At 46.8% G+C, this 14562-nt stretch overlaps 1 protein-coding gene across 2 annotated transcripts in view; it reads right to left on the bottom strand.

Moving 5' to 3' along the window:
- Positions 1 to 14562, bottom strand: part of PLD1 (phospholipase D1) — an 886935-nt gene that overhangs the window by 196163 nt on the left and 676210 nt on the right. For both annotated transcript variants that reach the window (XM_069618743.1, XM_069618744.1), the window contains one exon: positions 4098 to 4304. In XM_069618743.1, coding sequence (XP_069474844.1) covers positions 4098 to 4304 — 207 coding nt within the window. The remainder of the gene's footprint in view (positions 1 to 4097; positions 4305 to 14562) is intronic.

The raw sequence follows: 14562 nt of genomic DNA, 5'->3' as shown, positions 1-14562 counted from the left end.
TGACGAGTCATTGAATTTTAAGTCGATGTGGAACTGTGTTAATATGAGAAAGAGAATCCCTAATAAACCTGAAAGAAATCTCTACAACAGGGGCACAAATACCCTGCGAAGTGGGGCAAACACCCAAAATGTCAAGAAGTAGAGTGGAGAATATCAAAGCAAGAATGTTATGAATGGGACTAAAAGCCAAGTGAATAACTTAAGGGAAATTATTGAGTAAGCCAACTGAGAGGAGAGGGAACTCGAAGACCTAAGAAAGCAGTTCACAGCTAAGAAGGTACATGTTACTGCACTCAAAAGGATAGAACGATCTGAATCAGAGATGAATAAAGAGACCAACAAGGGGGATATTGGAGAACTATCCCCAAAGAGGAAGAAAGACCCAAAGAGGTTGTAAAAGAGTGGAAAGAACTGATACAAAAGTAACAAGAAACTATTTAAGAATAACCTACTAAAAAGTAATCACGAAGATAAGGAGACATTGCCATATTATAATTAAGAGAAGAGACATTCTCCTGATCTTACTGAAGTTAGTTAGAATAGTAGAATAGTAGTAGGGTCAGTTAGAACTAGTTTTGGACAGCTGACTGATTAATCTGAGACTTGCTGACAACTGACCTTAGCTATTTACCTAGGCAAGGAACACCCACATACTAAGGAAAGATGGGCCTTATTCCTATTTAATACATGACAAGTAGAAATATCCTCATTGTGTCCATGCCATCCTTCTGGCCCACCACAGTGGCAAATAACCTAACACCTACAAGCGGTGTCCATCTTCATATGCTATTTCTCCTGATCTGTACTATAATGCAATAGTTTCAGCTTATAGCTAAAGTAAGCCACCTAATAGTCAAAATTAAAAAGGAGCTTTTTGGGGTAAAACATTGTCAGGATGAGAGATTAGCTCAATGTCTCTGAAAAGGTGTTCCAAAGCCACTGGACCTCGTGTCCTAAACCAAGCCTAACTCTTATACACACTATTCTGGGGCATCCGCACGCAGAAATGAGCCCTTCTGTTCATTCATAGTCTCGGGATGGCTTCAAGTGCTGAAGCACACTTCCTTAATTTGATCTTGCCTGGCGTTCCCATGGGAAAAATCCCATGGAACATTGTATGCATGCCTGGGGAAGATATACAAGGCATCATCATGGGTTGGGTGGAGCGGTAAAAATGTGGCTGTAACGCTATTACCGGTGCATACCGCTCCTTCCAATCCAGAGTTTGGGAAGAAAGTTGGCTATTTACCTCAAGCTTTTTGTTGGCACTAAATCTCCAGCTTTCCATCCATTTTCGGTGTGATTCCTATGGACTCTTAAAAAATTGGAATTACGGCCATACCGCAACTCGGGATCTGGCACAAGTTCCGCTGGATTGAGATGCAGTAACGCTAATAGTGTCGGATGGTATCCCTCCGCATTTACCACTGTGATACTGCCCAACTCCTGATGAGGCCCATCATTTCCCTCTCCTGCCCTTGAAGTCTCTGCAATCTTTTTTTTTTAAAGTAAGCCAAGTCCTGTAATATTCCCCTGTTGACACAGAAATTCTTATGGGAGGCAATCCCCTCTCTAGCCTCCCCATCCCTTGCCTGCCTAGGTTGTCAGGCTGTAGTATATGTGCCCTCAGCCAAGAGCAATCTTCCCAATACTGGGCTCTCTCTGGGCTTGTCAGATTCCAAACCTCTTTCACTCTGGCGATTCAGCTTCAAACGGGCAGTTCTGGGGTAGTGCCCACTTCAAGCAATTGTTTGTCTTCAGCTCTAAGGTTTCCTGGCCCTCTGCCATTCTTTGGTCCAGGCTCTTCACTGCAAACGTGACCTTTAGTACTGGACAGCCTTTTGTGACTTAGCCTCCTCCTGTCATTCAGCTCTTCCAAGGAGTGTCTTAACTTGGCCAGCACCAGTTGATAGATTCCTTGCAGGCTGGCCACCATGACTTGGCCCCCTCATTGTTAACTCCTTTCTAGTCTGAACTTCCTGGCTTGAACATCTTTTTCTGCTCCTGTTCTTACTGCTCTCACAGAAAACCCACTGGAAATGCAGCTCAATCCCTTCCAAGTCAAGGGGCATCTGCCTGTTCTTGAAGTTAGGCTTTTCCACTGTTTCGATCAATGATCTGGTGGTTGTGATGGTTTCTTAGGTGGTGTTTGGTGGTGTTTGAATTGTTGTGTTTATGATGGGTTTACTTAATGTGTGTGCCAATAACAAATGCTTAGCCCTCATATTCAAAGTACATCTGCAAACATTGAATATCTGTCTGATTTTATTATGATGAAAGCATTGTGCTAGTTCCCATTTTACTGTTCAGGAAACAGCAACAATGTGTGTGTCAATAACAAATGCTTAAGGTTCCCTCAGCCAATAACAATACAAGGTGAACAATATTTCCTACAAATGTACTAAATGTCAGTAAGAGATTTTGATTAACAATATAAGATACCAGAGTACTGATCATCTGTGTAGGGAGATCCTTGGTTTCTAAGAGTACATCGAAGAATTTGTTGGTGCCCTGACAGCAAGCCAAGCCCAGGAATTTAATCTGTCCCAGACACAATGGACACACGTGGGCAGCAACAAAAACCTGCTGGTGGTGGTGAACCTGTGGGTGCACTTACTTTTCAAGTCAATTCAAAGACCCACTTAAAAGGGAATCAGTTATGAGTGTCACAACAAATTCAATCCTTAGGGGCCAAGAGAGCACCTTTCTCTGGGTCTGATTTAAGAGCTTGTTTTGAGGAATCAGTGCCAGGATGTCCATCCCTAGCCACTGTTTTTTTTTGTTCATGTCCTGTTGGCTGCCACTCAGATGTACCCAGATGACCTAGAAGCATATCACATATTTTGCACACATGTCCAGCTACATTTTATGTGCAAGGAACAGGCTTTTCCATATAAGACTAGAAGATGTCAGCAGGGATTATTCAAACCCTGCTCTCACAAGTACTGAATTGGAGGTCCAGATGGATCCCACTTAGCAAATACAATGCCATGCGAGTGAGGACTGCAGAAGCGTATATGAAGCCGAGTGCATTGTAATGTATGGGACTGGGTTGTTGCTTTGTTACGCTTTTCCTGGCTTTATGGCTTATGGGTTTAGTTGTTAAGCAGTGTGCGCAGTTGCCTCAGACAGACCACCAATTTACTGTATTGCCTGCAACACAATTCTAATATCAAGTGTAGTGCATGTCGGTTCCTGTTTCTACTGTTTGCGGATTGAGCTTTGACTTTACAAAAGCAAATAATAAACCAAGTAAAATGAAATTGGCCATGGATGCAATGGGCTTTGAATAACAGAACATGAGCTATTAGACCTCGCTCCACTTTTCCCCTTCGCTAAATAAGCCATAAGATTAGCTGCATACACCATTGCCTAAGACACCAGTCTGCTTATTGTACCTCGACATGCACTGAGCTCAGGCAAAAACCTATGCATGGCCATTGTTGCGTAAGCAGCTGTGTTGGATACCAACGCGCGACAACGCCTTTTTTGAATTTGTCATTTTGATGCTTTTGACGTCAATCGAAATACATATGTTTTTAAAGAAGAAACTAGTCTCTGCTCACCAACCTTGTTTTTGGCTCTATGATCAAATATGAATACTTCAATCGCGCCTCTCTATTATGGTATCTTTATTGAAATTGTTTAACGGCCGTATTCTTATTTTACCACACAATGCACACTGCTCAGGCAAAAAACTGCACCAAGCTAGATAGGTTTCCGTCTAGTGCTACACCCATGGAGAGGTGGAGGTAATTTCTCTTTAGACATATCAGCAAAGGGGAAAATAGGAATCAAGCAAAGTTCACTCAATCAGAAAATGGGTCTTACATCGGGTCAAAGAGCTCTCTGCTTCATGGCAGATATTTCAGCTTGAGGAGAGATTCTGCCTCTTAACACCCTGCATTATAAAATATTATGCATCAAAACACATTATATTAACAAAAAATTGATGAGTAGAAATCCTCATAGCAGATGCAGGTTTACTTTTAAATGGATTAGTATCCCAAATCTAGCCAGGAAGCAGAGTCATGGAAAGAATGTGTAGGTTATAGTAATTGACTCAATCATACTGCTCTAGTAGCCCAATGACTTACCGCACTGTTCATTGCAGACATGGCTTGCGTTGCCAGTATCCGTTTCACGCTGCCAACGTCAGTCAGCCGATGCTCATCATCGTCCCATCGCCCATAGGCAAGATCAATGCCACCAACAAAGGCAACAGACTGGTCAATGACAACAATCTTCTCATGATGGGCCCACAGGTAAACTGAAGAGGACACATGATCCGGATGTCTCATCACCTAATAGAAGAGGCAGAAATGTTAGATATCATTTTTCTCTTGGTTGAATCATTGCATTACTTGTTTTTTAGTGATGAAGCATAAATACAATATTTATGTGTGTTTTGAAAAAAAAAACTCCAAGAGATAGTTAGCACCATGTAAAAAGTGTAACATGGTAATGCCAACAATTTGTTAATATTTCTCAGTGGTTAATTGATCCAAGTCATTATTCTTGAATTGCATGGCAAGGAAACACGACGGTAAACCATGAACTCAGGAATGTCCTGTGGCACTGCAGAATCTATGCAAACTTAGTCACTCAGATGTATAGAATCATCATTCCACTTATACAAATAAAGTCTATGATAATGTTTATTAACTAATAGAACCCTTTTAAATCTGCTTAGACAAACACAATTTGGTTCCCAAAGGGACTGGAAAAGAATCCAATACATTTCATTAGGTCGATCCTGCATCAGGGAAAATATATGTCCAGGGATATAAAATATTATGGATTTTTGTGTAGTTTGAGTTAAGATTCCTACTTATCCTAGCCATGCGATAGCCACTATCAATGGTATGCATGACATTAATGCAACTGATTGTATTATACCACCAGGTGTTGCCAGCGGCTTTGCTCGCTTGAATTTGGGGATTTGGTACAAGAGTGGTTCTCCCTTCAGGTGGAAGTATTACCAGAGAGTTCGGTGAGCTCACTCTGGAACAGGCTACGTAAAACTGCCCATGTGAGAAGCAGTCGTCCCTTAGGTCAATCCCTGATACCATTAAAGTCTGCCCCAGAGATTTGTTGATGGTCATGGCGAAACAAACCTATAAGGGGAACTGAAGTCTTTTGAATTCAAATTGATATTCTGAAGGTATAAAAGGTATTTGTGGTATGAACACAGACTTCCCCTGGCCAGAACTGGTTAGCAACATAGCCTCATACACATTTCTGTGGAGAGTGTTCACTTGCAATCTGGTGCCATTACAGAGATTAGGTGGGTTAAAGTTCTGCAATAATATCACAGGTGCTTCCACTTTGAGAAGATGTTTGTGTTCGGGAAGACCAGGAGGATTTAAAGTGTTCAAGAACTCAACGGGATAATGGACTGCGTCATCACTTTGAACCACTGAGTTTACAGATTTGTATGCCATCCTACAGAAGAATTAATAAGTATCTTATTGACTACGGAAGTCATGCTGTTCTTTGGCGTTAAAATGGCACGCTCACTTAACCATCTGTAGATTTGTCCATTAGTTTTTTTATGTCAGGGTACATTTTGGATGTGAGGTCTGCTAGGGAATTGACAACTGTGGCTAGGTCGGAAGCGATGACAATTTTGCTCTCAAATACGGGATACTCTGTTACCATTTTAAGAAGCAGTTCGGGGGGGCGTGGCTGGCGCGCATGGCGTGAAGTAGGAAATCGCCAGCGCTCCTGCCCGCGATCCTGTTGCGGACCGTCTAAATCTGGCAAACCTAAACTAAACGCCACGAATTTTGCAGAATCAGGAAGGGGAACCTTTTCCCAACTTCCGACAACGCTGACGAGCAAAATCGGACCTGCAAGACGTACTACCGAACCGAGTGAAGCGGAGCCCCCCCCCACCCGACAGGCAAGATGGCGGCGCCCGCTACCAGCAAGTGAGCCCCAGCGGAGTGGAGGGTACAAGTAGGGGAGCCTGCTGCAAACTGAAGGAGGGCGGAGGCCAGCATTAATCCCTGCGTATGAAGTAGCAGATGCCCTGAGAAGCGCTTAGCAGAACAGCTGCGCTCCTAGCGCTGACCCAGAACGGCAATCGAGAGACGGCGGCTGGCCGAGTCCCGCACTCCGGGTGAGGTACTACTAAGAGGACCCTGTTACCGCACAGCGAACCCGGGCAGCGATAGCAGTGAGGCCCGCACGGTCTCCGGACAGGGGAAGCGCCAGCAAAACATGGCTCAAGGGGGACACTGGTTATACTGACGGCACGTAAACGGGCTACGGGGCGGAGGAGTCGCTGGCTATCCCGAGAGCAACGACGGAGAGCGGGAGTGAGGCCCAACAAGACCTACCCTGAATAGACCGAGCCGAGACGTTGTGGACACCTACTCCCCCTCCAAATAATAAGGCTCAGGCGCAGAGCCAAAGCAGTAACGCGAACCAACGGCCCAAGCAATACGGCAGAGGGATACCAGACAAACCAGTCGGGCCCAACTACAGTGACCGCCAGGCCGCAGAGGGGCACGGCAGTGCAACGACCAACAAGTAAGCAGGGACAAGCCACCTGCCCACGGGCCAGGAGGAGTGCGGCAGCGGCACCAGGCCAACCCGAGAGGAGGAAGCCCCACCGACAAGAGCACCCCGGAATCACGGAAGCAGGGACGCCATCAAAGTTCGAGGCTGAGGCACAGAGCCAACACAACAACATGCTCCAACGGCCTAATCAGTACGGCAGCGGGATAGCAGGCAAACCTGCAGGGCTTAACTGTGGAATCCACTAGTCCGCAGAGGAACGTGGCATTGTGATAGCCAACAAGTTAGAAGAGACAAGCCACTGACAAGGAGGGTGTGACAGCGACGCCAAGCCTACCCGAGAGGGACGACCCCCACTGACATAAGTATTCTGGAATCTCAGAAGTAAGGACTGTACCAGCAAGAAGTTGATGACATGCCTGCCTAACCACATAACCGGAAGGGGTTGCTGACAACCCGCAACGCCACCACCACAGGAGCACGAGGCAAGGTGGAGAAGTCACAAGATAGCCATTGAACTCTCAACCAGCGAACGGGCGAATACCCCCGACACTGGCAGGAGAACGGACCAGCACTGATACGGGAAATGTCTCCCCCCCAAGGGCAAAGCAAAAATCGCAATGATGGATTCCTTCACTACTGTCAGGCCCAAGCTACAGCAAGGCGCTGGGGCAACAGAGGAACAAGCCACCCAAGAAGGAGACCCCACGAACATGCAAGTACTGCAGGCCATAGCTGCGCTACGCACCTCTATTGAAGCCAAAATAGAGGAAGTCTAATCAGATATATAGCTGATAAGACGGGACGCCCGTAATCTGACCGAAAGAGTGAACACAGCAGACGTTACCCTACAGAACAATGTAGAGACCACGACGGACCTCAAGACTAGGGTCCGGGACCTCGAACAGAAGGTAGCAAGGCTAGAGGCAAGGTCTGAAGATGCGGAGGGACGGGCCCACCGCAACAACATCCGGATACTGGGGGTCCCGGAGGGAATGGAGGGCTCGGATCCGGCAGAATTTGTCGAAACAATGCGACAGCAGGAAATCTGTGCCAGCAATCTATCCCAGGGATTCTCGATAGAACGAGCCCACAGGTCTCTGCAAAAAAGACCTCCACTGGGCTCACACCCGCGCCCAATGATTGCTAAAGTCCTAAACTTCCGCGACAGAGAGGCAATACTGAGATTCTCGAGGGAAGGAGGAGAAATAAAGAGACAAGAAGACAAAATAGTCATGTATCCGGACTATACTCCCACCGTGCAACGAGCAAGAAACTCATTTATCCCGGTGAAAGCACGGCTAAGAGAACTTAACATCAAGTACATGCTAATATACCCGTCGCGCCGCAAGGTGCTACATAATGGAAAAGCTACCTTTCTAGAAACCCCTGCGGCGGCGAACATGTGGCTCGAACATAATAACCTCGCAGACGGCAAAGAAGGAACAGTTAAAGTGATCACAGACCACTGAACTTGCGAAGCAACAAGAGAAGACCGATGCTCACACAGCAGTAGGAAAGCTTAAGGTTCCGAACGGAGAATTACAGCACTATGGAAGCAACATCGGGCAGGAGCGCACAGACCCACAAGAGTGCTGATGACGTCAACACACCCCTCTAAGAACTGTGTAAGCAGTCTGCTCACACACAACCTGATCCGGAAGGCCAGGAGTGGCCTGGAAGGCTCGGGACCCCCTGAGCGTTGCAAGTTGAAAGCAACTGCTAGGGACTGTTCGACTTGTTTTGTTTGTTTTCCCCATTCAAGGCAATGGGAGTTACTCAAGTTAAAAAATCTCCTACAAGTGAAACAAGAGATGCCAAGGAAAGTGAACGGGAGGGGATATGGCTGGGATCGGATGAACCTGCAGAAGATACTGGTAGGTGCCGGACTGAAACAGACAATTCAATTTATCCGATATGGCATTGAACGCTAAAATAAAGATAATGACTTGGAATGTGAGGGGCTTGGGATCCTACTTACGTCGGAACAGAATCAAGTCCTATTTGAACAGAAAAAGAGTGCAAATAGCGCTGTTGCAAGAGACACACTGCACGGCGGACTCCCTGGCTAGACTGGCAGAGCATTGGGGTGGGCAGGGTGTGGGCACCACATACTCCAGATATGCAAGAGGAGTGTACACTTGGATCCACCCCCAACTCCCATTCCACTTAATCAGGTCTGACACAGACCCCGAGGGCAGGTTTGTAATACTGTGGGGCCGATTGGAACAGGAAGAGATATGCATAGTAAACTCCTACCTCCCCAATACTAATATTCCGGCACATTTGAACTCTATGTATGCCAAAATCGCACCATACAGACATGGTATCTTTTTCTGGGGGGGGAGACTTTAATTGTGTCCATGATGCGAAACTTGACAGGTCCCTGCCCACCCGAAAGGCCCCTCAGCAGCGACGACAGCCCTCTCCTTATTAACTGACAGATTGAACCTGGCCGACACCTGGAGAGAGCGTCATCCTGACCTCCGGGGTTATTCATACTTCTCCTCCCCACATGATCTTCACACGAGGATAGACTATATCTTCATAGGCAAAGAACACCTACCACAAATAGAAGAAGCACAACACTTGGGAAGAACCATTTCTGACCACTCGCCGCTCCTAATAAAATAGAACCACGCCGGCCCCAGACCCCCTATCCCTATGTGGAGAATGTCAATAGACGCCCTAGGTGACCAGGCGTTCAGGGAAGAACTACATGAATTTATAGATGGCTTTATTGAGAGGAACACTGGCAGCGTGGACCACCTGAGCACAATGTGGGACGCCCTAAAGGTAGTGACGAAGGGGGAAATCGTCACGAAGGCAGGGGGCATTAGGAAACAATTGAGGGGTGAATTAGACCAGTGGGAACGACAGGTTGAACTTGAAGCTACCCCGGTGCACACCCACCAAAGAGAAGACAACCTCAAGGAACTCAGTTAAATGTGCCTCGACATGGGATAGATTAGCCAAATTTGACTATGCCACCAAAATTAACAGAACGCACATAGAAGCCGATAAACCAAGCAGAATGTTGGCCTGGCTATGCAGGAAAGAACACCCCAGACACACGATCACCATGATACAAGGTGAAGATGGGAAGGTAGTGCAGCCACAGCAAGACATAAACGAAACCTTCAAGGGCTTTTATGAACACCTTTATTCTCACAAGAACCAGCTTCCCCGAGAACAAATCATAGACACCCTGGAGGAAATAGGGCTCCCCAAAATGTCCCCTGAACAGGCTGAAGCCCTCGATGCAGATATCACAACGGAGGATATAACAGAGGCAATTAAGTCACTGGCCACTGGTAGGACCCCCGGGAGTGATGGGCTACCCACTGAGTTCTATAAGGCATATGAGACCTCGCAAACACCCCTGTTACATGAGGTTTTTCAGGAAGCACACGAAAGAGGGATATTACCCGACAGCATGAGGGAGACCCTGTTGATTCCAATCATCAAGCCCAATAAGCCTGCTGACAAATGTGACTCCTACCGCCCAATAGCCATGCTTAATTATGATGTGAAAATATTGACAACAGTATTAGCGAATAGACTGGCCAAAATCATAGGGGATGTAGTGCATGAAGATCAGTGTGGCTTCATACCAGGCCGGAACACGACCATGAACCTACGAAGAGTACAACAGATTATTGCTCAGACGGAGGCTAACACGGAGTCGTATGCGCTGCTGTCCTGTGATGCCATTAAGGCATTTGATTCTATATTTTGGGAGTGGCTAGTGGCGGTGCTAGAGGGTTTTGGCTTCGGCCCGGGGTTCATTAGGTGGATCAAGATACTTTACACCAAGCCTAGGGCCAGAGTAAAAACAGGGAAATACATATCCGAGACCTGGGACATATGCAGGGGCACTAGACAGGGATGGCCACTCTCCCCCATGCTTTACGTACTAGGACTGCAACCTATTGCTATATATTTTCGAAAAAAAAATGTTGACGCTGGGATACGGCTGGGAGGAATAGACCATATTATTTCTCTTTACGCAGACGACGTACTACTGTATGTCAGGGATCCACACAACAACGTGCCCATGATGCTAGACGTCTTAGACAACTTTGCAAAGTCTTCAGGCATACAATTCAGCAGGGCGAAGTCCTGACTATTCCCCTCTGGCAGGCCACAAGAGGAAAGACATAATAGAACTTCCTGTGGTAGGAATACAATGGGAGCTGACCTCATTCAAATATTTAGGGATACACGTAAAGCATACCCCTACACTAATGCATGAGCACAACACGAAGACTGCAATTCCTGTCTTGAGAAAATCCATGAACTTTTGGGCGAAACTTCCCCTATCCATGATGGGTAGAGCCGCAATAATTAAAATGATTGTCCTTCCCAGAGTCTTGTACGTGTTCCAGAATATACATTTTTACATCAATACGCCTTTTTTCCGCCTGTTAGAAAGGATGCTTCGGGATTTCCTGTGGGGGAAAGGAAGACGCAAAATAGCACGCACCACCCAGACACTGCCATACACCCAGGGGGGAATCCAACTCCCAAACTTCGAAAAATGCTATCTGGCAGCACAGCTTAGCTTTGTCACCAAATGGCTAGCAGATGCAGCCACATCTGAGACGCCCCTATTGCAGTCCCTAGTATCCCAGTTGCATATGAAAGAACTTATCTGGGCCCCCTCCCACCTGATGCGAGATGCCCCCTTCATGGCCACCCTGTGACGAAAAGTTTGGCGCAGGACAGAAACCCTTACCTGTGCTAAGCGCCAATACTCCCCGGGCATACCACTGATCTCGGACCTATGTAGATCCGTCGTAGATCTACATCACCTCAGACACTGGGAAAAGAAAGGGATATACTCATGGGGGGACCTATATGCGGATGGGGCTTTTAAAGACTTTGAAATACTCCAGGAAGTAGATGGAGTCCATATAGGCCAGTTCCTGTGGTACCAGAGGATGAGAACCACAGCACGAACCAAGTGGTCGTCATGGCCGGAGGAACCGGAATCAAAGCCCCTGATTACATTACTGTATGCCCTGGGTGAAGGATGGAAGCCGGTGTCCCAGATCTACGGCCACCTGAGTGACATCCCCAACCCACGGAGTGCCGATTTGAAAAGCAAATGGGAAACAGACATGGGCCGGGAAATGACAGATCGTGAATGGGAGAGGGCTTTGACATTTCCCAAAACTGTCTCCAGAAATCATAGATTCAGACAAATACAACTCAACCTGCTACACCAAACATACTTAACCCCATCCAGGCTGGCAAAATTGAATAAAATGTCGCACACCAACTGTAAATGGTGTGGAATGGATAATGCGGACTTGATCCACATGTTCTGGTTGTGCACCAATACGCAGTCCCTGTGGACCGCCATGCAGCAGACAAGCAATAATCTAGGGGTGACCAGATGCAAATGGATCCCGGAGGAATGCCTATTTGGCACATACACTAGACCGGCCAAACTCAAGCACCTCGCCAGACTAATGGACATTATGTGTATACTGGCAAAGAGGACAATTGCAATGTCCTGAAAGAAAACTGCTGGGCCTCAACAGAAAAGCTGGTACAGTGAGCTGAAACGCTGGGTGCGAGCAGAAACAACGGCTTGGGAAGGCAGTGTAGCCAGATCTACAGACGACTCAAGTATGACACTGGAAGCCTGGAAAGAACTCACAGGCTCCCTGTTCTCCCCTTCAGATGACAAGCCCCCATGAACTGGAAGAAATCCACCGGAGGCGGACCTATGAACTGAATCAGAAGAACCTGAGATTACCTAGCCACTACCTCACTGGGCCCTCACAGACACGATCCCCCTTTTCCCCCCTCCTCCGGACCAGCCGGACCCCCCCCCTGGCCCACCAAGGGCATTTGCTCAACAGAAAGAACACTGGGAGATAGTTAATGTTGTAATGTTAATTTGTTAATGTTTTATGCTGAAACGCTCATTGCCTTCTAATCACGGACATAATTATTGTCCTATAACAATTAACAAATGCCAATAAACAAATTTGAAAATAAATTTAAGAAGCAGTTTGGAAACTGACTTTATAAGGAAGATTTAAAATGTGAATTTTTACTTTTCAAACATCTTCGATTAGTGCGATATGGGTAGCCTAAAAATAAAATTACATTTAAAAAAAAAAAAAAAAACATGAAGAATTCACCCCCCTTTCCACCTCCCTAAACTGGATTTTCGTAAAAAGGTAAAACACGTGTTTCTCTATTTTTGAAGAAGAATCTGAATACCAATTTTCACATCTCCAACATCTTCGGTTTTTGAGATGAACAAGTTACTCTCTTACCTGGTAACATTCTTTCGGTGGGATGGTCCGATGACATATTCCATATCTATGACAGTAATCACCACAATTTTGCTGCTTCGGAAAATCTTCGGCTTCTGCGTCCTGCGTCGCTGACGTCAATACACCGCCCTCAAGGACCTCCTCCGACGGCCGACGTCACTGGATGTTATAAGTAGGACGCACGACGCCCGTAGCCTCAGTTGTAGTTTTTTCCCCAGAACATGTGTCACCAGTCTTCTGCCAGTCTGACACACAAAGCCTTGCGGAAATGTAAGCTGCAATCGCATAAGAAATTCTGTAGCAGGGAAGGCAGGGAGGGAGCGATATGGAATACGTCGGACCATCCCATCGAAAGAACATTACCAGGTAAGAGAGTAACTTGTTCTTCGAGGGGATTGGGTCCTCCGACGTATTCCATATCTATGACAGACTCCCAAAGCAGTACCAATGCAAGGAGGTGGGAAAAGAATTTAGAAAAGAGAAATTTAGAATGCCCAATCAAATTGCGGAGTGAAAAAATGCCTTGCCAAAGGCCAGATCCTGCCCCCGGATGGAATCAAGGGAGTAGTGACGTACAAAAGTATGTACCGAAGCCCAGGTGGCTGCATCACAGATGTTACAAATAGGAACACCCCTCCGCAGGGCAGTAGAGGCAGCCATAGCCCTGGTAGAATGGTCCGTAAGCCGACCGGTGGGTCCTTACCCGCCAAGCGGTAACACTCAGAGATGGCCAAAATAATCCAGCGAGACAAAGTCTGTTTTGTCACAGATTGTCCCAAACGCTTTCCAGCATAACCAATGAAGAGTTACTCGTCCACTCTGACCCGGGACATGCGTGAAATATAAAAGCTTAACGCTCTCCTAGGATCAAGCATGTGGAGCCTCTCCTCTTCCTTACCAGGATGTGGAGGAGGATAAAACGCCGGAAGAACAACCTTGTGGCCTAAATGAAATTCCGACACCACCTTTGGAAGAAAGGAAGGACGAACTCTAAGGACAACCCTGTCCTTATGAAACACAGTGAAGGGTGGCTTAACTGAAAGTGCCTGTAACTCACTCACTCTGCGAGCGGAAGTGACCGCAAGCAAAAATACAGTTTTAAGAGTTAACAGTCTCAAAGGGCATGAATGCAAAGGCTCGAACAGAGCACCCATCAGAAACTTGAGAACAAGGTTCAAATCCCAACCGGGCACCTGGAAAGGCGACGGAGGGAACACATTAGTGAGCCCTTTCAGAAACTGAGAAATTAAAGGAATTTTAAAATAGGAACACTCTTCAAACGAGCGCTTAAATATGGACAGCGCCGCCAGGTAACCTTTAATGGTACCCACTTGCAAGTCCCTGTGGGCCAAAGAAAACAAAAAAGACAACCATGGGAATGTCTCATGCAAAAGGATCCACATTCTTAACCCTTCACCAGTCGCAGAACTTACGCCAACGGTACAGGGACTTTGTTGCTGGCTGTCTGGCCGAGAGCAACACCTCCATCACGTCTTCAGGGAGGTCCCAATCCTTATACCTCAACCTATCAGAAACAAAGCATGAAGGTTGACGGATCTAACCTCTGGATGGAGAACCTGACCCCCCTCCCGTGAGAGCAGATCATCTCAGTAGGGAAGACGACGTGGAGGGCAGATGGATAAGTCGAGAAGGTCGGGGTACCACGTCCTCCGGGCCCATGCCGGAGCAATGAGGATCATCTGGGAACCGAACCTCCGCAGTACTTGCGGGATGACGGGGA

This window comes from Ambystoma mexicanum, chromosome 10, assembly GCF_040938575.1.
Source record: "Ambystoma mexicanum isolate Mex_15411 chromosome 10, UKY_AmexF1_1, whole genome shotgun sequence".
Lineage (NCBI taxonomy): Eukaryota > Metazoa > Chordata > Amphibia > Caudata > Ambystomatidae > Ambystoma > Ambystoma mexicanum.
The sequence above is the reverse complement of the archived record's forward strand: the minus strand, read 5'-3'. Positions and strand labels throughout refer to the sequence as shown.